Source organism: Neoarius graeffei, chromosome 13 (genome assembly GCF_027579695.1).
Source record: "Neoarius graeffei isolate fNeoGra1 chromosome 13, fNeoGra1.pri, whole genome shotgun sequence".
NCBI lineage: Eukaryota > Metazoa > Chordata > Actinopteri > Siluriformes > Ariidae > Neoarius > Neoarius graeffei.
In genome coordinates, this window is record NC_083581.1 from 33,608,505 (window position 1) to 33,633,562 (window position 25,058).

At 43.1% G+C, this 25,058-nt stretch overlaps 1 protein-coding gene across 6 annotated transcripts in view; it reads right to left on the reverse strand.

The window, feature by feature from the left end:
• Positions 1-25,058, reverse strand: part of acap3a (ArfGAP with coiled-coil, ankyrin repeat and PH domains 3a) — a 213,213-nt gene that overhangs the window by 129,264 nt on the left and 58,891 nt on the right. For all 6 annotated transcript variants that reach the window (XM_060937600.1, XM_060937602.1, XM_060937603.1 and 3 more), the window contains exons 2-3: positions 13,916-13,973; positions 3,411-3,530 (exon numbers count right to left, since the gene is read on the reverse strand). In XM_060937600.1, coding sequence (XP_060793583.1) covers positions 3,411-3,530; positions 13,916-13,973 — 178 coding nt within the window. The remainder of the gene's footprint in view (positions 1-3,410; positions 3,531-13,915; positions 13,974-25,058) is intronic.

The following is a 25,058-nucleotide window of genomic DNA, read 5'->3' on the forward strand; positions in this document are numbered from 1 at the left end:
CAGGCAGCTCCCTACACTTGATTTATTTAAAAACTACTTGAAGTTGGTAAGTCTTACTTAGTTCTTAGTGTAAAAGAATCCAGAGTGTATTTTCATTTATTTTCCACTGAAAATGGTGAGCTGTAATATAGCAGAGTGATTTTTTTTTTTTATTGGTGAATATTTATTTTATTATTTTATTTCTCATTTTATTCTAACTAATGTTTGACTTTATTGTACAAATGCTGCTGGCATCTCCCTGCACAAAATTTCATGTTCAATTTTACAATTAAACATACATTTCATGGATATGAAGGTCTGTGTCAGTGTGTGCTATGTTTAATTTCATGTGAATTATAACGTTTACATTTATCGGTTGCACATATCGGTTATCGGCATCCCAATTCCATAATAATTGGTATCGGTATCGGCCCTGAAAAAAACATATCGGTCGATCCCTATTCAGAATGCAGCCAGAATTTTTAGAATGTACTTCGAATATACGAAGAATTTTCATTCCAACGGCATTCCGGCTCATTCCGCCTCTAGTGTGACTTCCCTGTTAGCTTTGATTACAACATGGATTTGCCATAGCATTGTTTTGATAAACTTATGTAATGCGACAACATTTATTTCAGTCCAGAGCTGTGTTAATTTTTCACCAAGATCTTGTGTTGATGATGAGAGTCGAACCACTGCGTAAAGTCTTCTCCAGCATCCCAAAGGTTCTCAACGGGGTTAAGGTCAAGACTCTGTGGTGGTTAATTCACGTGTGAAAATGATTCCTAATGCTTCCTGAACCACTCTTTCACAATCTGAGCCCTAATTATATCCCCGTGCCATCAGGGAAGAAAAAATCCATTGATGTGATGATAACCTGGACATTTAGGACATTCAGTTCGTCAGCTGATTTCGTTTTATTGCCCCATAACGTTACTGAGCCTCGACCTGACCAACTGAAGCAACCCCAGATCGTAACACTCCCTCCAGAGGCTTGTACAGTGGCCACTGGGCATGATGGGTTCTTCGCTTCATGAGCTTCCCTTCTTACCCTGACACGCCCATCACTCAGGAACAGGGTAGATCTGCACTTATCAAACCACATGACCTGTTTCCATTGCTCCAGAGTCTAATTGTTATGCCGCCGAGCAAATTCAAGCCTTTTCTCCTGATTAGTCTCACTAACAAGTGGTTTTCTTTTGGCCACACAGTTGTTTAGTCCCAATCCTGTGAGTTCTCATCCCATTATGAGTACAGAAATGCTCTTACTTTCACTCCTAACATAGCCGTGAGTTCTACTGCCGATTTTTTTTTTTTTTTTTTTTTTTTAACGATTTGACTTCACCAAGCATTTAAGTGATCTCTGATCATGGTCAGTCAGGATCTTTCTCCAACAACGTTTTTTCCATGAATTTGACGGTTCTCCACTATCCTTCCAGGTTTTAACAATGCGCTGGACAGTTCTTAACCCAATTCCACTCATTTCAGTAATCTCCTTAGTTTTTTTCTTTGCTTGATACAGGTCAATAGTTTGACTCTTCTAAAACACAGTAGCGTCTTTTCCATGAGTACGGGACGAGTCTTCCGACATGTTTGTTTAAGAAATGAGAAGCTACTCACTGCATCAATTAGGGTTAAAAAATTGTTGAGTGCTGAGACACATTAATCACTGCAGTAATTATCTAATCAAAGGCTTGTAAGTATTTGTTTGTTTTAAACCTAAATGGTAATTCTTTTGGGCTGGGTAGTGTAATTATTTAATGTTATGGAACGTCCAAAAAACCAAAAACAAATTAGTTCTTCTTGTCACTTATGTCATCACAGCTTGTTATGGAGAAAATGTAGAAAAAATGTAGAATACCTCATGAAGACTTTCCCATGGTGGAAAACCTACACTACCATCCAAAAGTTTGGGGTCACTTTGAAATGTCCTTATTTTTGAAAGAAAAGCACTGTTCTTTTCAATGAAGATCACTTTAAACTAATCAGAAATCCACTCTATCCATTGCTAATGTTGTAAATGACTATTCTAGCTGCAAATGTCTGGTTTTTGGTGCAATATCTCCATAGGTGTATAGAGGCCCATTTCCAGCAACTCTCACTCCAGTGTTCTAATGGTACAATGTGTTTGCTCATTGCCTCAGAAGGCTAATGGATGATTAGAAAACCCTTGTACAATCATGTTAGCACAGCTGAAAACAGTTGAGCTCTTTAGAGAAGCTATAAAACTGACCTTCCTTTGAGCAGATTGAGTTTCTGGAGCATCACATTTGTGGGGTCGATTAAATGCTCAAAATGGCCAGAAAAATGTCTTGACTCTATTTTCTATTCGTTTTACAACTTATGGTGGTAAATAAAAGTGTGACTTTTCATGGAAAACACAAAATTGGCTGGGTGACCTCAAACTTTTGAACGGTAGTGTATACATAGCTAGAACTTTAGACTGGAGACTCCTTCCAGAAATGTGAATCCTGACACAAAGACAAGTATCAACAACTACATATTTTTCTTTTCATTAACATCCCATATTATACATGTATACGAGTTATATATGGGGATTAAACTCACTATTTACTTTTTCAGAGAAACCAGTAAAGATACTGTATATATTCAATATAATCTGTTCCCACCAGGCTTGTAGTACTTGAGTCTGACTCGTGCCTTAATTTTAAGGACTCGTGATTTGACTTGGACTTGAGCACTGACGACTCGGACTCGTGCATCAACTGGATTAAACTGGAGACGAGGACTCTGATTTTTTCTTAATTTTTTTGTAACATGCCATAATAATTTGGCATAAGATATTTATTTCTATCTACATTAATTTTTATACTAATTTCGTGCAAGCGAATGCACATTCACCTGTTCGTACGTCATGTTGAGGAACAAACTAACGTTAATGGCGCTAAAATGCCTGGAGAGAAGCCCCTAGGATTGTCCGCTTTGCTTAGACGGACTTCTCGTGCAGTGGGAAAAAATGCACTGCGATGTGTTCCATATGTAGAAGAACTATCGAGGAGACGACGGGGACGACCTCGAACTTCAATTGTCATTTGGCGAGACCACACCCAGAGAAGGAAGTGACACGCTATGGTCATTGCTCTGTTGATAGTGGGCGGGGTTTGCTTGCTGAGCAATGAACTAGCTAGTGTTAACCCTGTCTCATGTTATTTGCCCTGTTGATAGTGGGCGGGGCTTGCTGAGCGATGAATAAGCTTTTTATCTGTAGCCTGTTAACTAAAACGGGGCAGTCGGGCAGGAACGTTAGTCCGACACGGTAGCAGAGACGCTTTCACATAAAGGCAGCAACAGCCGCCGTCAAATAGTGCGTCTCGGACTCGAATTGAAATTTTCTTTAATGACTCGGACTTGAACACTGGGGACTCGAACTCAACTACAACACTGGTTTCCACACACACACACACGCTTACTGATATCATTTCATCCTTCTTGCACTGTTGAGACAGGTCTCGGATGCCATTGACGAAAAACTTGTTGGCGCTGATGTACGCCTTCCCGGCTTCGATCATCCCACTGCATAACTTCACCAACTACAGAGAAACACACACACACACACACACACAGAGAGAGAGAGATGAATAAAAAGATGAATAAAAACGACACAATGATAGAATTCGCATTATTACGAAACCTTCAGCAACAATCTTCTTCCCCATTTATCAGCTTCCACTTCTGTGTTCTAGCTTGAAGCCAGTCCTTTATTAAAACACTGTTATTGAGATGATTAAATGGCAGACTACCTACTTTAGCGAGCAGACACACACTCATACGGTGAAAGAAAATATTCCCTACGCACACAACAGGTGTAGTTTCCTCTGCAGTGACTAAGTGCTCTCGCTAATGTTCCTAATAGATTCCCACATAAAGAGCAGAAGAACAATTTTCCCACTTTTCCCTGCACGCCACTGAGCCGCAGATTCACGCACACAGCCGTCTCATGTGGTTTCGTGTTTGTTTTAAGCCCTCAATTATCACCCTGTGTGTGTGTGTGAGAGAGAGAGAGAGACACATTCTCAGGTGGCCTCCATGTGTGAGACTGTACCAGAAAGCAGTCACGAGGTGCTGAATCTCTTGCTGTGGCCTCCAGAGCAGCGCGTTTGATCTCTCTCTTTTTTTTTTTTGCTTATTCTTTTTCATTTGTTCTTCTACTCTTCTTCCCTCACTCACTCTCTGAGTCCTCCATTCTCTTTTCGGTCACCGCACGCTACTTTCAAGACGTTGCATGTTTCTCTCGAGCTTCAGATACACTGCAAATAATAAAAATCTTAGGAAGTTTATTTGTCTATTCTCAAGTCTAGCCACCCTTATTATAAGACATAATTGCCCAACAAGCAAAACCTCATTTAGCTAGAAAGGCTAGTTTTTAGACAGTCCATCTTGAAAATCTTGTATAGACAAAATGTCTTGAAAAAGTCTTATTTGGAGCACCTTTGAAAATAAAACAAGTTTTTTTTTAAAACAAGTAAGTACATTTTGGACATTTATCAAATGCGGTTCATCTTGTTTCAAGAAAAAAAAAACAAAGTATGCTTGTTTTGGGAATAAATGAACTTTACGGAAATCTTTGAATCTTTCATTACAATTCATACATTTCAAAACATATCCTCTAGACCAGACAAGTGCCTTCAAAAAGACTACGAGTGAGTGGAGGGCGTTTTAGTGAGGGCTTTTTGGAATGCTGTGAGTTAAGTTCAGTGGTTTTTTTTTTGTTGTTTGGTTTGTTTTGTGCCTGATCTTGTAAACCCCTCGTACGGTACACATGAATAGTCAGTGCCCCCAAAATGCACTGTTGCTTTGGCGTTGTGTAAGCACTGTAAGTCAAAATGCGTAGACTTTATTTATTTATTTATTTATTTTGTGCCTGAGGTCCTGGGGAAGTGGAATCTTAAGAGATGTTTTAATGTTTGAATGTTGAAATGGGAAAAAAATAAACTTGTTGCAATGCTACACGTGTCGTCAACTTGATTCAAGATAGTCTCTGGTCTCATATCTAGAGTATTTTACTAATTACAGGTCACAAAAGGAGAATCTTTTAAGCTGGCAATGCTTAGTTGTAAAATTGAACAATCCTAATATTAGTATATCTCATCTCATTATCTCTAGCCGCTTTATCCTGTTCTACAGGGTCGCAGGCAAGCTGGAGCCTATCCCAGCTGACTACGGGCGAAAGGCGGGGTACACCCTGGACAAGTCGCCAGGTCATCACAGGGCTGACGCATAGACACAGACAACCATTCACACTCACATTCACACCTACGGTCAATTTAGAGTCACCAGTTAATCTAACCTGCATGTCTTTGGACTGTGGGGGAAACCGGAGCACCCGGAGGAAACCCACGCGGACACGGGGAGAACATGCAAACTCTGCACAGAAAGGCCCTCGCCGGCCACGGGGCTCGAACCCGGACCTTCTTGCTGTGAGGCGACAGCGCTAACCACTACACCACCGTGCCGCCTCAATATTAGTATATTTATCTTAAATTCAGTTTTTACTGCTAAGACTTTGTCATCCACTTTGGCTCAGGTGGATAAGGCACCATATCATAAATCCAGGGACCTGGGTTTGATTCCGACCTGAGGTCATTTCCCGATCCTGTCTCTCTCCCGCTCATTTCCTGTCTCTACACTGTCCTATCCAATAAAGGTGGAAAAGGCCCCAAAAAAATCTTTAAAAAGAATGGCTAAATGTAAGAAGTACGATCTTGTTATAAGAACTATTTTGATTATTTTGAGTTAATCAGATCTCGCATAATAAGTTTCCCAATCTTATTTTGGAATTATTTCATCTAAAAACAGGTTAGATTTTTCATCTTACTTTAAGAAATCTTACCAAGTCAAATTTGACTAGTTCCATTGGCAGATTTTTTTCACCTGATTCAAGCAAATATGCTTTGTTTTAATCTTTTATTTCTTATTTTTGAAAGGCCATTTTTTGCAGTGTAGGATATGTGAGCTGACAAAACATCTACGCATTTTGACTTACAGTGCTTACACAACGCCAAAGCAACAGTGCGTTAAGATTCAAAGATTTCCATAAAGTTCATTTATTCCCAAAACAAGCATACTTTGTTTTTTTTCTTGAAACAAGATGAACCACATTTGACAAATGTCCAAAATGTACTTACTTGTTTTAAAAAAAAAAAAAACTTGTTTTATTTTCAAAGGTGGCGGCACGGTGGTGTAGTGGTTAGCGCTGTCACCTCACAGCAAGAAGGTCTTGGGTTCGAGCCCCGGGGCCGGCGAGGGCCTTTCTGTGTGGAGTTTGCATGTTCTCCCCGTGTCCGCGTGGGTTTCCTCCGGGTGCTCCGGTTTCCCCCACAGTCCAAAGACATGCAGGTTAGGTTAACTGGTGACTCTAAATTGAGCGTAGGTGTGAATGTGAGTGTGAATGGTTGTCTGTGTCTATGTGTCAGCCCTGTGATGACCTGGCGACTTGTCCAGGGTGTACCCCGCCTTTCACCCGTAGTCAGCTGGGATAGGCTCCAGCTTGCCTGCGACCCTGTAGAAGGATAAAGCGGCTAGAGATAATGAGATGAGATGAGATTTTCAAAGGTGCTCCAAATAAGACTTTTTCAAGACATTTTGTCTATACAAGATTTTCAAGATGGACTGTCTAAAAACTAGCCTTTCTAGCTAAATGAGGTTTTGCTTGTTGGGCAATTATGTCTTATAATAAGGGTGGCTAGACTTGAAAATAGACAAATAAACTTCCTAAGATTTTTATTTTTTGCAGTGTGGAACAGATCTGGAATTATGTGTTAAACAACAAAGGGTTAAAAACAAAATATGTTTGATATTCTTCAGCGTAGCCAGCGTTTCCCTTGAGGACGCTTTGTACACTATTGGCATTATCTTATCCAGCTTCATGAGGTAGTCGCCTGCAATGCTTTTCAGTTAACAGCTGTGCCTCGTCAAAACTCAATTAGCGGACGAGTTTCTTGCCTTCTTAATGTGTTTGAGATCAAACCGTAAACAGTAAATAATAAACATACAGTAAATTGCCCTATTCCATCCACAACTGTAGTCATCCATATTATGTCAGGAAGCGCTCAACGAAGTAAAAAGAAACGACATCCATCATTACTTTAATGCAGGCTTGTAGGGCTCGAGTCCAGGACTCGTGCGCTAATTTTAAGGACTCGTGACTTGACTTGGACTCGAGCACTGATGACTCAGACATGTACATTAACTGCATTCGGACTCATAAATTTGAGACGAGCACTGGGATTTTTTTCTTTATTTTTTGTAACATGCCATAATAATTTGGCATGAGATATTTATTTCTATCTATATTAATGTTTATACTAATTTCGTGCAAGAGAATGCACATCCACCTGTTGGTACGTCATGCTGAGGAACAAACTAACGTTAACGGCGCTAAAATGCCTGGAGAGACGCCCCTAGGATTGTCCGCTTTGCTTAGACAGACTTGTCGTGCAGTGGGAAAAAATGCACTGCGATGTGTTCCATATGTAGAAGAGCTATCGAGGAGACGACGGGGATGACCTCGAACTTCAATCGTCATTTGGCGAGACCACACCCAGAGAAGGAAGTGACACGCTATGGTCATTGCTCTGTTGATAGTGGGCGGGGTTTGCTTGCTGAGCGATGAACTAGCTAGTGTTAACCCTGTCTCATGTTATTTGTCCTGTTGATAGTGGGCGGGGCTTGCTGAGCGATGAATAAGCTTTTTATCTGTAGCCTGTTAACTAAAACGGGGCAGTCGGGCAGGAACGTTAGTCCGACACGGCAGCAGAGACGCTTTCACATAAAGGCAGCAACAGCCGCCGTCAAATAGTGCGTCTCGGACTCGACTCGAAATTTTCTTTAATGACTCGGACTTGAACACTGGGGACTCGAGACTGGACTCGGTGTATTCAGACCAGGATAGTTCGATAGTTCACTTGCTTTGGTCCGAACCAAATGTTTTTTTTATTTTTTCATTTTGGTGCAGTTCGCTTTCACACTGTACATTTTAGTAAGCGGACCAAAATCTGTCAACAAAGCCACGCGCCCTGAGGTCGTTCAGCTATTGGTCAGAGACGACACGCGCACAAAGCGTCAAGTTCAAAAGTAGTCATGGAGGCTTTCCGTGCTGTTATTCTTTTTAATGTCATCAGAGCTATACGTTTATTCCAGTTTTTACTGTTTTCACAATTGTGCGATTACTATGCTGTTGTACAAGTAATTTATCAACGACGACGACAAAGGGCAAGGCGGCTACGGAGGATAGCGCTGATGAGCGCACATCATGTTGTGACAGTTCTGGCTCTTCACGCAATAGATGAATTTCTTTTTTGCCTCGTTAGTACCGCCACTTTTTGAAAGAATGTCCCTGATTTTAATGTAGGTCTGACGGAGTTTCTTCACTTTTAGCCGACATTGTTCTGGGGAGCGCGTGAACCCCTTCTCCTTCATTTTCTCACTGAATACAGCAAACACGTCGGCATTTTTGTGTGTTCTCTCCAAAAGCTCAGATATGTGCACATCTGCCCATATATCCACAAGGGTACGCGTTTCTTCCTCGGCCCACGTTTGCCCCCTACTCATTTTTTGTACTCTGTAGTCTAGCCTACCACTGGTCTGAATGACTGAACGACTGTTGTAGGGTTCCCTTGACAACCGAAACAGTGTTTGCACTTTGCGGTGGAGTGTCAAGACTCCGTTTCCCATAATGCTCGACAAACGACGGAAGCTCCCGAGGTACAAAAAAGCAAAACTGTCGGATTAGGTCCGGTCTGCTTTCACACCTCCAAAAGATCCGCACCAGGGTTCCTTTGGTCCGGACCGAGTCCGACCTTGCAGCTTGGTCTCGGTCCACTTGTTTAGTCCAGACCAGAGTTCGGTGGTTTGTATTCAGACCAACCCAAAAGGTCCGGACCAAGGGAAATTTGGTTCGTTTGGTCGTTTGGTCCAGACCAAACAATGTAGGTGTGAATACGCCATCAGATTCGAAGTTTAGTGACTTGACGACAGCACTGCTTTAAGGCATGAAGTGACTTTTAATTAATAAAAATGAAGAAAATCCATTGAATTAGAAGCTGTGTCCAAACTTTTGATTGGTACTGTGTATGTTAGCTAATAAACTAGCTAACAAAATTTAATAGCAGGCTTACTCTACTCCGACGTCATGATGCCATAACCTGGCGTCGTTCGTTTTTCTGTGGACGTGTTTGAAAAGTTCATTATTTCTTGCATTTCTATCATCTAGTCGTACAATAATGTCAAGTTCTTTCAGAATTTGGATTAAAAACAAGTTCTGCGCAGAGGTCCAGTCGAGTTTGGAAGCCGCCATTTTGAGAAACGTACATCACCAGACATGAATGCAAAGACAGAGGGTATGAGTTGAAAGAACACAGCCAGGAAGTCAGTCCATCCATCCATCCATCCATCCATCCATCCATCCATAATCTCTACTGATTATCCGTCAGGGTCGTGGGGAAGCTGGAACCAATCCCAGCTGACACTGGGCGAGAGGCATGGTTCACCCTGAACAGGTCGCCAGTCTGCATCCATAAAGTAATTGGGTTCAATCTTTTACATGGTATAATTTTTCTTTTGATTGGTTTCTGAAAAGGCTTAAAGGAACAGTCCACCGTACTTCCATAATGAAATATGCTCTTATCTGAATTGAGACGAGCTGCTCCGTACCTGTCCGAGCTTTGCGCGACCTCCCAGTCAGTCAGACGCAGTCCGACGCGCTGTCACTCCTGTTAGCAATGTAGCTAGGCTCAGCATGGCCAATGGTATTTTTTGGGGCCGTAGTTAGATGCGACCAAACTCTTCCGCGTTTTTCCTGTTTACATAGGTTTATATGAGCAGTGATATGAAACAAGTTCAGTTACACAAATTGAAACGTAGCGATTTTCTATGCTATGGAAAGTCGGCACTATAATGACAGGCGTACTAACACCTTCTGCGCGCTTCGGCAGCGCATTGATATCTGAGCTCCGTATCAATGCGCTGCCGAAGCGCGCAGAAGGTGTTAGTCTGCATATGATTTGAAAATTTTAATTCTTTTTATTCTGATTGAGGTGTTTACATATGAAGCATTTTTATTACCTCCGCCAAGGAGGTTATATTTTCGGTAGCGTTGGTTTGTTTGTTTGTTGGTTTGTCTGTTAGCAACATTACGGAAAAAGTTATGAATGGATTGCTTTGAAATTTTTCCCAGAGGTGTGACTGGGCACAAGTAACAATCCATTAAATTTTGGCGGTGATCCGGATCACCTTCTGGATCCCGTATTTTTTTAAAGGATTCTTGGCGGAGGTCTGCGCTCTCCCAGTGCTTTTCTAGTTCAGTTTGGGTTTTTAAACCGATTATAATCAGAACATTAGGCTCCATGTAAACCCAGCCAGTGTCCTTATTACTGGTGAGGAAAGGAGACATAACTTCAAACAATCAGTAAACTCTAGTCATGAAGTGACGCTGAACCCCAGAACCCGAAAACATCCTTCGACAGCAGAATACTTTTGGTACGGTCAGGAATAATCACATCCGCCCTGATAATGATATGAGCTAATGGGAGAGGAAGATGACGATGAAGAGGATGAGAAGGACGAGGGGGCGCAGTCATAGGAGTTGACAGCCGTCACTTAAGGTCGTCAGGAACAGATGGACCAGTGACCTCAGCAGCATCAGTGCTGCATCTGTTGGAGTGATTTCAGCTTAACGCTGAGCGGAGACACCGCAGAAGCACTTACTCTGCTCTAATGGACAATTCACTCTCCAGGCTGTTGGTACGATCGTAAATCAAACCACAAACGCATCAGATACTGCACTCGTAATCTGTCTACGAGGCAAAACACAACCACAGGAATGAAGTACTGGAGTCCCGACTCGGCGAAAAACCACACAGATGTGTCTCAAATGGTTTTCTTGCATATTTAATATTATATACTATGCACTAATGTAGAAGAATATAAAGTACAGGATATCTTTGATATAATATAAATTATTATGCATACGGGCCACTTTTCCATGGAATAAAAACATGTATTCTATTCGCTTCTCGTGGGTTTATTGATGGTATGCAATATTATTATCATATCGCTTATCCTCCATGCATTACGCCACTCTCCCCAATGGAGAATGGGCATGCAATATTGTTATAATATTGCACGTTGTCAAGACAACACGATGTCACACATCGGAGCTCATGCGAAGATCCAATGACAAAACTTTTGTGTTGCACAATCATTTCTTTGTCCACCGGGAAAAAGAGAAGACGAGGCGAATCCAGTGCTCGGTTTAAGCACTAAGTAAATAAACTGAAACTAAAGGCGTGCTGAAAACCCGAAAGGCTACCGAAACTTCATTATATAGTCTTCATGCGTATTTACAAGAGAAAAACATACCAACGGATATCGAAAAACTGGAAAAGAGACACGTCGGAGATGTAAAACTTCTGCACTAGCGAGTGACTATGACAGTTTGTACACAAACATGGCCGCAAGGTTTGGTTTATTAAAAGCGGAAGGTTTTGAGAGAATTTTGGCTGTCGGGTCGCTCTGTTGTGTGTAACTGTCGATGTTGATTTTAAAAGTAACTAAGTACATTATGCAAGGAAAATAATAATAATGATAATAATATTATTTGTCTTGACTGTGCTAGCATTAGCCTGCGCTTACGCTACACCGGCTGGAAGGTAACTGGACTGCCGCGCTAACAGCACTGAGTCGCGGGTAAGCTAGCGTTGGCCTTCGAGAATGCTGATATGAAGAGAGTGTGTATGTATAATAATAATAATAATAATAATAATAATACACGGCTCGAAAATTCGCGGTGGTCCGGTCGCCTGAGGCGACTTAATTTGTCATTTGGTGGGTAATTCCTGTCATTAGCCAGCCCGGCTGGCTAGTTGAAAATAAAAAATATATATGAAGCGAAGATTCAGACACACCGTCAACTAAAGCCGCAACATGTGCCGTGTCTGTATTCATCGATGTGTTTATCGGCAGGACGGAAAATACCGAAGAATTCCGAATCATATCGTGTACGAGTCAGGCTGTCGGTTTTTTCACTACTGCGCATGCATATAACGCATCTCGTTGAATATCGTGGTAATCACGTTATCAAAGTCAATAGATGTGGCCACATTATCGCCCATTTAAACACGTGTTTTTGTTGTCGTTTACATCTACTGTACATCTGCCAAAGCTACGTTGCGATGTGGAATTTTCTGAAAGGTGTACAGAAACCGCCAGAGACGGGGACAAAGCGACCTCGGTCTGAAGAGGAGAAATGACAAAGGGCTTATAAGCAAACGTGGGAGCAGGGTAGGCCTTGGCTGCGATACAATTTTTATGGAATAATTAATTTCTTTCAAGTTGATTCCTAGTCAATATGAAGCTCCTAATGCTTTCTCTCTCATAAATGGTTAAATACAGAAAGCATGTTGGACATATTTTGGGTGCTATAGTCATGATACAGTAGTAAGTATATTTGCTTTTAATACTCATACAACAAGTTGCCAAGTTTTCCAATATTATTTGTTGATATTATATTATGGTGCTCTGTGTTGTTCTCATTTCTGTATTTAACAACAGTATCAAAATACTCGGGTCTTGAAATAAATGCACATTAGTCATGAACAATGGGAACTACTCTCTTTTGCGTTATTTTTGACAGAAGTAAAATTCATACATGAACAAGTTTTGGCTAGTTGATTTTCTGTTTGGCGAGTTACTTTGGAAGGGAACTAGTCCGGCTGGCTGGTGAAAAAATATATGAATTTCTAGGCCTGCAATAATATTAGCTGACTCGTCTTCGACTCGTTCAATATCATGCTAGCTGAATAGAATATATCTGATACACCACGAAAAAAAGCCAGCCAGTTTTTATTTAAATATCTCATCTCATTATCTCTAGCCGCTTTATCCTGTTCTACAGGGTCGCAGGCAAGCTGGAGCCTATCCCAGCTGACTACGGGCGAAAGGCGGGGTACACCCTGGACAAGTCGCCAGGTCATCACAGGGCTGACACATAGACACAGACAACCATTCACACTCACATTCACACCTACGGTCAATTTAGAGTCACCAGTTAACCTAACCTGCATGTCTTTGGACTGTGGGGGAAACCGGAGCACCCGGAGGAAACCCACGCGGACACGGAGAGAACATGCAAACTCCGCACAGAAAGGCCCTCGCCGGCCGCGGGGCTCGAACCTGGACCTTCTTGCTGTGAGGCGACAGCGCTAACCACTACACCACCGTGCCGCCCCGTGAAAAAAATAAAACTAAATAATTTTTAAAATATTTCTCAATAAAATATACACCATCTAAAATAGTTCTGCTATTTTTTATATACCTGTATATCTTTAGAATATTGAATATGCTAATTTTCTAAAATAGTATGAAAACTATTAGTTTTAGAAAAGAAGCATATTCAAATATTTAAAAAAATCACTCATTTTTATTTTAGTTATCACTAAAGCAATATGCCTAATAATAAAAACTGCTGAAAAAGTGAGTGCTGATACTTTTCTGTTTTAGACAGCATTAACTTTTTCAGCAGTTAGTACCTTCAGTAGCTCTTCTGTGGGATTTGACCATATGGGCTAGCCTTCATGCCCCACGCGAATCAATGAGCCTTCGACGCCCATGACCCTGTCGGCGGTTCACTGGTTGTCCTTCCTTGGACCACTTTTGTTCGGTACTAACCCCTGCATACCGGGAACACCCCACACGATGCGCCATTTTGGAGATGCTCAGACCCAGTCATCCAGCCATCACAATCTGCCCCTTGTGAAAGTCGCTCAGATCCTTACACTGGCCCGTTTTTCCTGCTTCCAACACATCAACTTCACAAACTGTCTGTTCTCTTGGTGCCTAATATACCCCACCCCTTGACAGGTGCCACTGTTGTAATTCGTTATGCTTTATTTCATTCGCCTGCAGTAGCACGTCTCACCTTGTCCAGCTTCGCCTCAATCTCCACCACTTCAGTCTCCACCTCATCGATGTTCGCCCTGAAAAACACAAAACAACATGGAGTTACTGCACCACTCCGGAAATACGTCTTTATTCTCCACCACCATCATCGCATCACTTCCTTGAGGGTTACGTTTAACAGCTTAACACTTTCCCGAGACGTGTAGAGTAAATGACAAGGCATGTTAAAACACACTTTATCTTAACTAACACACTTTCTTTCCTGTACGTTACCACTCGACAGACTAAACACATGACTGTGCAAAAGTCTTAGGCACCCTATTTGTTTTTGTTTTTTTTATAGAAACTTGATGATGATGATGATGATGATGATGCCCTTTATTGTCACTAGTCACATGTACCAGCGAAATTAGCCGTCAACCTGTCCGTACATATACAACATACAATTGACATAGGGTAGACAGGACAGGAAGACAGGGATAAAGATAAAAAGGAAACAAAACATGAGGAGAGATGAGGAAAAAAAGAACACCCCCCCCACTATGCTCCTGTCAGGAGTACAGTGTGGGAACATTTAAAAAACCTTTGCACAAAGCACACAACAACACAAGTACACTTTAAAACACGGGACTTGAGGGGGGGAATCAGGGGTAGGGGGTAAGGGGGGGGCCGGGGTAGGGGAGGAGGTAATCCAGCGCAAGCAAGCAGCCATCCACTACTGCAGCCATGAAGGCGCTGGTCACGCACCCGCTTGTCACACTGGGGGTAAAAATGGCGACCGCGGAAAGTTAGAGAAGGAATGCGAGGAAGGCGAGAGTGTCTCCCGGCAGTGACCTTCAGGGGGAAATGTTGCCTCAGCAACGGCCTGAACCGAGGCCGGTGCTGTCTCAGGGCGCCGAATGTCAATAAGATATGAATTGTTTGGTCTTTCCAGACGCAGTCTTTGCACGTCCACACCGCTCGTCCATATCTGTCCATTCCGTCCATTCTATTCAAATTGATCTCCAAAAAACGTATTCCTTGCAAAGTAGAAAGCTGCTCCAAGATAACAACCATTTTGTGGTTAAAGTTCTGAATGTCCACAGTCTGAGTGCAAACAGCTTTGCCCACCACTCCAATCATATCAGGCAGCTTTGTGGGGCTTTGAACAGCTGTCACTGTTGTCTGATTTCCTCGATATACCAGGGCAATGCCTAATCCAATCAGCAAAAGTCCTGTAATCATGGTTCCGAATAGGTAGATATCTTCAATGTCCTCCACAGAAAGAATCGCCAGGCACACGACCCGCCACCGCTCCCACGCGTCCATCGTGTAACCAGCCGCAAACGTTCCGGCAGGACAGACGGGTTCCCCCGAACCCCAACTTTGTTAGATTTCTATTTTATGACTTCTACTGTATTATCGAGTCAGTACAAAAACATTTCTGAGTTCCAAACTTTGGGGGGTTTTTTTTCACCACAAAATTAAATGCTACAGAAAAAAAGCTTGTATCTGAGCAGCATGTTACAGAAGAGAGCACTTTTCAGATTAAAAAAGAAAAAACATAATGAAGGCTGCTGGGCTTTGGTGCAAAATTAAGAAGCGAGTGTGACAGTCAAAGTGTTCTGTAAGATGGTCAGTAAAACCTACAGCTCATTTCCGCATAAAACTGCACTCATTGTACCTGCAACTACTTTTTTTTTTTTTAAGCAAAGGGTCGACTCGTCTCACACCAAATATCGACTTTTACCCTGTCCACACTAGGGATTTTGTACCGATACGAAACTACTTTCGTACCGCAACACCTGTCCACACTAGCAACTATACCGGTACTGTACCGGTATAACTGTATCGGTACGAAACCCACAAATGTATGGGTTTCGTACTGGTACAGTATCGGTACTGTAGCGCTTCGCTGTAGTGTGGACAGATGAAGCGGTTCTGTATTGATACAAATATAATGCGCATGCGCAATGAACCATTCCTACGTCTTCCGGGTTATTCATACAATGCAATACGCCCGTGCTTTCCAGCTGTAAATAAAACGTCAAAATGGCTCAAAACGACCGTGGAGATACATGGAGCAAAGAAAGGAGGGAGAAAGGGAGAGGGGGAGGGAGGGAGGAAGAAAGGAGGAAGAGGGGAAAAGGGAGAGAAAGGGAGGGGAAGAGAAGGAAAGAGGGAGAAAGGGAGGGGAAGAAAAGGAAAGAGGGAGAAAGTGAGGGGGAGAAAGGGAGATTCGTTTTCTTTGTTTCTGCCTCGCGCGTTTTATACGATTCGACTGAGGCCCACTTTACACGGGGACGGTCTGAAACAAAAACGCAAAAGTCCGTTTTCGTTCTCACTTTTTTCCGCGTCTACACGACCATTTTCAAGGAGGAAATCTGCGTCTATACGGTGACGCATAAATGTGTGGAATTCAATTGGATGTGCATGCCAGGCGGCTAGGTGGTGCTGTGAAAGACCTCCGCTATGTCTGCACGCATGCGCAACGTCTTCCGTCTTGTCTGATCTGCACATCTGCGCCGCGAAAACTTTGACTACTCTGGCTATGGTAAGTAAGAAAGTAAGTAAAAAAGTAAGCGCATACTATACCCGCCTCTGTTCATTAACGGTATATGTGCAGATTCGGTATAGAGGTTCGAAGGACTCCTGGACGTTTATTAAAGCTGCCAGAGCAGCTTGAAGGTCCGTTGGATCGATGTAATCAGACATGCTCTTACTTTTTTACTTACTTTCTTACTTCCCGGGCTGGCATGTACAGTATATGACATATGTATGACGTAAACGCGTACCCGACGTGAGCAGATCCGAGCAGAGTTTCGCGTATTGGGTAGTTTAGACGGATATGCAACGGGGGCTGTTTTTAACTTATCCACTCTGGAAGGCGTTTTCAATTTTTTCCGTTTTTCAGCCTCGGAAACGCCGTCCCCGTGTAGACGAAAGGCACTTCCAATAAAATATTTAGTCGTTTTTACCCGTTTTTACATTTCTTTTCCATCCCATCCTGATGCTACAAATGCGAATCGCTTTTACAAATCGGTGTATATCACTGTCAGTCGTTCGCACTTTCTCTCCTCATGAATACGTGTCTTCGTACCTTGTTCTGCGTTCATCATATGCAGGACGAGGCTGTAATCCGGAGCCGGAGATGTTCGGAGACTGATACTTGTGATTATGACGTAATTGAATAATTAAATAAAGAGAAATGACGGCAGTGTTCTTGTGAAAAGTGTCCAGGAAGGTGCTGTTAGCGTTGCTAAGGGCTGGGGTTATTTTCAGTACGATGCGTTTTTTTTTTTTTTTGCTAGATGATTGGATCAAATGGAGCTTTGCATCATTTGATACAGCATGAGACAGAGAGACGCGAGAAATGTGTGAGACTGGGCTCATAAGTCTCGACACAAAAATTCACCACAACACATCACAATTTCACCTCATCCTGAAGCTTACTGTTTGCAAGAGTAGCTAAAATTTACTGTGACTAATAATAATTTAAAAAAAAAAAAAAAAAGGAATCTAACAGCAGGACCTGGTGAAATGGAAATGTAATAGCTTGTGTGACGTTTCTCGCTTTAGGCTTTAATGAAATCCTCAGCATTAATCATAACGATGAGCCACGGTGACCTTTAATCGCCACCCTGCTGGCACGGAACCTGAGAACGGGTTGGCGTGGATCGTCTCAGCTCTCTTAGACAATAACATTTGACTCATTGTTTGACCAAAAGAGAAAGAGCAAGAGAGAGAGAGAAGGAAGACCTTTCACATAATCAGTTGAATTTTAATAAATTTTTCAATAACTCAGAATTAACTGTGAGAAAATAAATAAATAAATAACCCATAATGCCATGCTTCTTGGACCAGGTGATAATTCTTTGTTAACATTCGCCACCTTTCTCGACTACAGCAATAAAATATTTGTTTGGCACTTTATCCCACAGTGTAGCTAAATTCTTAATTCTGATTGGTCGGAAGATATTGATTAATTTTCCATAACAGCAGCTCTGACAGTAGGTTTGCCAGTCGTTCTAACAAGGCTGGGATCAGACTACACAAATTCAGCACAATTTTGACACAATTTTGTTGTGGCTGACAAATTTCCAGCATCCGGACTGAATGACGACTCGGCCTTGTAGTGTGATATAATCAAAGAACAGCGAGTAGCATCTGGAACGCCCCACAACGCCCAGACGTATGTCTAGCATGTCAGAATGGTTTGTATTTTCTCGCAGAGTGACGCGTTCCATAGATAGCCATGACTGACAACTTCTTGACCCTCCTCCTTGATGGACATGAACGATGATTGGTCAAGGTCAAACTTATAGAGTGGCCAAGACAAGGCAAGAATTTATGGCGACCATTGTGAAAGACAAAAATATTGTGTAGTCTGATCCCGACCTTGCAAAAGTATTCATCCCCCTTGGTGTTTGTCCTGTTTTGTCGCATTACAAGCTGGAATTAAAATGGATTTTTGGAGGGTTAGCACCATTTGATTTACACAACATGCCTACAGCTTTAAAGGTGAAAATTGTTGTTTTATTGTGACACAAACAATAATTAAGATGAAAAAAAAAAAACAGAAATCTGGAGTGTGCATAGGTATTCACCCCCTTTGGTATGATGTCTGCATAAATGACCCTGTTCTGGAAGGACCCTGACTCTGCAACACTACTAAGCAAGCAACATGAAAACCAAGGAGCCTCCAAACAGGTCAGAGATAAAGTTGTGGAGAAGTATAGATCAGGGTTGGGTTATAAAAAATATCCCAAACTTTGAATATCCCACGGAGCACCATTAAATCCATTATAGCAAAATGGAAAGAATATGGCACCACTATAAACCTGACAAGAGAAGGCCGCTCACCAAAACTCACAGACCGGGTAAGGAGGGAATTAATCAGAGACGCAACAAAGATACCAAAGATAACATCGAAGGAGCTGCAAAGATCCACAGCGGAGATGGGAGTATCTGTCCATCGGACCACTTTAAGCCGTACACTCCACAGAGCGGGGCTTTATGGAAGAGTGGCCAGAAAAAAGCCATTGCTTAAGAAAACACGTTTGGAGTTTGCCCAACAGCATGTGGCAGACTCCCCAAACACATGGAAGAAGATTCTCTGGTCAAATGAGACTAAAATTGATTTTTTTGGCCATCATGGGAAACGCCATATGTGGCACAAACCCAACACCCTGAGAACACCATTCCTACAGTGAAGCATGGTGGTGGCAGCATCATGCTGTGGGGATGTTTTTCATCTGCAGGGACAGGAAAGCTGGTCAGGACTGAAGGAAAGATGGATGGCACTAAATACAGGGCAATTCTGGAGGAAAACCTGTTTGAGTCGGCCAGAGGTTTGAGGCTGGGACAAAGGTTCATGTTCCAGCAGGACAATGACCCTAAACATCCTGCTAAAGCTACACTGGAGTGGTTTAAAGGGACACATTTAAATGTCTTGGAATGGTCTAGTCAAAGCCCAGACCTCAATCCAATTGAGAATCTGTAGCATAACTTGAAGATTGTTGTACACCAACACGACCCATCTAACTTGAGTTGGAGCAGTTTTGCTTTGAGGAATGGGCAAAAATCCCAGTGGCTAGATATGCTAAGCTAATAGAGACATACCCCAAGAGACTTGCAGCTGTAATTGCAGCAAAAGGTGGCTCTACAAAGTATTGACTTGGGGGGTGAATACCTATGCACACTCCAGATTTCTGTTTTGTCATCTTAATTATTGTTTATGTCACAATACAACAATAATTTGCACCTTTAAAGCTGTAGGCATGTTGTGTAAATCAAATGGTGCTAACCCTCCAAAAATCCATTTTAATTCCAGCTTGTAATGCGACAAAACAGGACAAACACCAAGGGGGATGAATACTTTTGCAAGACATTGTATAAATGGATTAAATATATGATATGTCATGATTTAATAATATGTTCTGATTGGCTGGCTTCACATGCCTCAGAAGAAAAGGTTCCTGGAACTCCAAGAGAAATAAATCAGCTCCAGTGGCAACTCAAGAAGTTCGAAAATTCCTGAAAACGTTCTTGCACTAGAAAAGCACCATGATAGCTTCTCTTCTGCATTTATACAGTTAACTTTTCTCACTGATATTTGTGAAGACTTTGTCAGAGCTCAGTTGGCTTTCTGATAAATGATGAAACGTTTCTTGGGGGTGAACCTCAGACTTCTGGAGCCGAGCGCAGCGGTCGAATCTGGCAGTCAGGGAAGTAAAATATAACTGAGACACACACCCACTACGAGGCAGTGAACTCATCTACACACTGTCTGCCAGCTAACCGAGAGCTCTGTGTGTGCGTGTGCATGTGTGTGTGTGTTTTTCACTGCTAGTAATTCGACACAGACAAAACAGACAGGAGACAAACAGCGCCTGGGTAACTGTGTGCCAAACCTCCATGTCTGAATGTCTGAGACAAAATTGGAGAAGTTTCTTGTCCAGATGAAGGCGAGTGTTTATTTAGACTGAGTATGCGTGCGTCCTGCTGTTTATCCTGGGCAAATCTCCCTCTTTTGAGCATCACTGCTGTTGGATGTGAGACTGAACACAATACCGTCTCAAACTACAGACAGCTTATGGACTCGTGTGTGTATTTCACCTCATAGTGCGACACGTGATGGAAATCTGAGCTTAAAGACAGCACAGTGCATAAATGAAGACATGGTGAATCATAAGATACTCAGAGTGAAATTGTGCTGTCTACCCTCTTCCATATTCCTGAGCTCACATACCCCTTTTCCGCCAAATCAGTTCCAGGGCTGGTTCGGGGCCAGTGCTGGTGCTGGTTCACAACTCGTTCAACTTGCGAGCCAGCTGAGAACCAGTTTGCTTTTCCATAGCTCGCAGTGCTAAGGGAAGCCACGTCAGTTACGTCGCTGTATACGTCAGTTACGTCGCTACATTTGCATAAACCTTGGTGCGAATATCGAAGCAAAAACAACGCGGAAGAAACAGCAGCAGCAACAACAATAATAATAATGGATGACTTCGCGTTTGTACAGCTGCTGCTTCTTGGCGCTTAAAAATGGCGATCTTTCGCGGTCTTGTTATTGTTGTTGGTCTTAACAACTCCGCCCCCCCCCCCCCCCCCCCCCCCCCCCCCCCCCCCCCCCCCCGCTGACGTAAGCGGTTCTTTCCTCTGGCCCAGCAGAGAGTTGGTGCTAGCCTGGAACCGGTTTTTCTGGCCCCAGAGCCAGTTCTTTGTCAGTGGAAACAGAAAACCCGGTTCCAAACTAAACACTGGTCCCGAACCAGCCCTGGAACTGCTTTGGTGTAAAAGGGGCAAGAGACACTACCGATCGGCTAGTGTCACTGTGAATGACAGGAGAAAGAGAGAACCCTTCTCCATCCCTCGCAACCAGAAAGCATTGCCAGTTTTACTCTCTTGACAGCAGAGCAAACACTTTTTTTGTTGAGCCACTTGAGAGCAAGGTATTATCTAGAAATTGAGAGAAGGGTGTCTGATGGCCCAGCGAAGAACTGCTAGAGGGGTCCAGGGGCATGCTCCCCTAAGAAAATTTGAGATATTGAAGAAGATTTGGGGCCCTCTGGTGCAATCTAAAGCTAATGCATTAATGCTAAGGGGGTCTGGGGGCATGCCCCCCCCCCTCCCCCCGAAAATTGGGTGATGGTGGTGTAGTGGTTAGCACCGTCGCCTCACAGCAAGAAGGTCCTGGGTTCGAGCCCCATGGCCGGAGAGGGCCTTTCTGTGTGGAGTTTGCATGTTCTCCCCATGTCTGCGTGGGTTTCCTCCGGGTGCTCCGGTTTCCCCCACAGTCCAAAGACATGCAGGTTAGGTTAACTGGTGGTTCTAAATTGACCGTAGGTGTGAATGTGAGTCTGAATGGTTGTCTCTGTGTCAGCCCTGCAATGACCTGGCGACTTGTCCAGGGTGTACCCTGCCTCTCGCCCATAGTCAGTTGGGATAGGCTCCAGCTTGCCTGCAACCCTGTAGGACAGGATAAGTGGCTACAGATAATGGATGGATGGATGGACATGCCTTCCGGTGGCTTCTGGTGCATTCTCAGCTAATAAATTACAAACCATTTCCCTGTAAAATGCTTGCAAAATATGTATGAAATTTCCCTCCAGATGTGTGTGCTTGGCTTTCTCAGTCACCCTCTGTAGTACACTGCCTGGCTCTGTAACATGACTACATACTCTATGACATGGTCACGTGGTCCAGCTCAGCCAATCAGAGCATAAGAATCGATCAACAACTATGGCGTGGCTTCTGGTCATGACCCGAATTGAAGACCATTTTAATGGTGAAATAATTGAATTTGCAGCAAATGATGGGCAGAGGAGACAATATAAAATCGCTTGAACACTGAAAGGAAAGTTGTTTTTTTTCTGGGCTCGAGTAGCTGGTGCAGACCGTCTGCGTAGATGGAGAAAACCGCCAGTCGGCGGCACTTCTGGACATCTCTGATTAGAGATTACACACACACGCCTCAGATGAGGTTGTATGAAAAGTTCTATGGCTTCCTAAAATGGTAAGTCCTCAATGGCTATCTTGGAACAAGATGGTCAAATGTACGGATGCTAAGTTGGTTGCAGAGGCCAAGCTTTATTCTGTTGCTACAGCTGAACCTGAATGTAGTATGAAACAAGGACGATGGTTGGTTGCCGTGCCGCGTGCTGGCCAATGGGAGCACGATATCGGTTCTGAGCAACAAATCACGTCCCGCTTCGGAAATAAGGGAGCGCAAACAATGTACTGGAGAAACACGCACGTGGGATGCAGATTTATTGTGTTGTTTGGGGTCCCCACTCAGTCACTGGCGTTTATTTTGATCTGCCAGTGCGACTAACGTTGCTTGTGTTTGTTTCATCATCTCATCTCATCTCATTTTCATCCGCTTATCCAGGGCCGGGTCGCGGAGGCAGCAGTCTGAGCATGGAAGCCCAAACTTCCTTCTCCCCAGACACCTCGGCCAGCTCCTTGGGAAGAACACCGAGGTGTTCCCAGGCCAGCCGAGAGACATAGTCCCTCCAGCGTGTCCTGGGTCTTCCCTGGGGCCTCCTCTCAGGGGGACATGCCTGGAACACCTTCCCAGGGAGGCGTCCAGGAGGCATCCGAAAGAGAAGCCCGAGCCACCTCAGTTGATTCCTCTCGATGTGGAGGAGCAGCGTCTCTACTCCGAGCTCCTCCCGAGTGACTGTGCTTCTCACCCTAAGGGTTATGTTTCATCATAAGTTTCTCTAATAGGAATTTTGACGCCTGTCGTTGCAGAAAATTACCCATCGACTTCTAGTATTGGCCGCTGAAAAGACGGGTCGACGGGTCTCTAGATAACACGGAGCTTGAGAGCTCCTTTCTCTTGAAAATGCAGCTACCAAAGAACCACATTCTTCCTCTTTCTGAAGACTTTTCCAGTTTCTCAAGTCTTGACACTGGAGACTCCTTCCATAAATGTTTAATAAATGTCTCCTCACAGCCTTAAAGTCTTTCCTGAAGCCCTCTCTTAAAAAAGATAATAAATTTAAATACATTTATCTTTAAAGCTTTGAGATGGTGAGTGGTATACGGTTGTGTAATGTGGCTGGGTTTGTATTTGTGTGTGTTTCCTGAGTGGAAAGACACATGCTTGGAGGACAGCTGCTCTGTCTGAACCTCAGCCTCTCTCTCTCTCTCTCTCTCTCTGACTGTCCTGCTTCATTGCACATGGCACTCCAAAGCCCTACGGTCACATCCCCATCTTCCCCGGGGATTGTAACCATGGTAACGGATGCTGGCAGGGGGCTGTCCCATTTCACTCAGCCAAACCACTTCTCTCTACTCTCTGAATACTCTACTGAAGACTAACACTTGGCCAATGGATAACTGTGATGTCATCGTTACTTTCACTACACTATATAATCAGGAGCTGTTGAATTCTGGATTGTGATTGGTCAGAAGACGTTGATTAATTTCATATCACAGCAGTTCTGACAGTCTCAAAGCAAATCACATGTTTACACACGCAATCGTTCAAGATTACTGCTCTACTGTACATAAACAGTAGGCCATTGTTGATATACTGATGATATGTTGATGTTTCTTTTAATATAACATACCGTAATTGGTTAATACACTCACCGGACACTTTAATAGGAACTTGTTCTTGATTTTAAGATTCCTGTTTTTGGCTGCAGGAGTGGAGCCTGATGTGGTCTTCTGCTGTTGCATGCTGAGATGCTTTTCTGCTCACCACGGTTGTAAAGAGTTGCTATATCCTTCCTGGCAGCTCCAACCAATCTGGCTATTTTCCTCTGACCTCTCTTATCAACAAGGCGTTTGTTTCCACCCACAGAACTGTCGCTCACTCAACTCAATGTTTTTTTGTTTTTCGCACCATTCTGTGTAAACTCTAGAGACCGCTGTGTGTGAAAACCCCAGGAGATCAGCAGCTTCTGAAATACTCAGACCAGTCCATCTGGCTCAAAACAACACCCATGCTACAGTGAAAGTCACACTTTGAGATCACAATTTTTCCCATTCTGATGTTTGACGTGAACATTCACCGAAGCTCTTGATTTGTATCTGCATGATTTGATGCATCGTGCTGCTGTCAAGGGATCGGCTAATTAGAGAACTGCATCAAACAACAGGTGGATAGGTGTTCTTAATAAAGCAGCCGGTGAGTCTATCACTACGTTCAGACTGCAACCTGAAATGACCCATATCCGATTTGTTGTGAAATCCGATTTTTTCGTTAGGCCGTTCACATTACCAATTATATGAGACTTGTATGCGATCTCCAATATGAATGGAAAACGACCCAAAAGTGTCCCGCATGCGCAAATTGACACGTAATAAGCACATCTACGTAATACGTAAACCAAAAAAAAGCGCACTCTTCAAGTTTGCAAGTAAAGCATGGAGATGAGGCGAGACCTGGCGACGTGGTTTTTGTGGCGGCGGCGGAACTCGCACAATAATCTGATTAATGTGGGCAGCAGACTAACGAGACCGAAGGTGTCAAATTACTGGGAATTTCCAGAACAATCTTATAATCTTGTAATACAGGATGGTTTAACATCCAGGTCCCTACCAAATCCACCATTAGCTTGATCAATTCTATAAAAGTCTATTTAAATTCTGAAAACTGTACAAATGTTGTTGTTTTCCACCAAAGAGGCGGGATTAGCCAACGCAGAATAGTGACGTTTGTCTCTTGT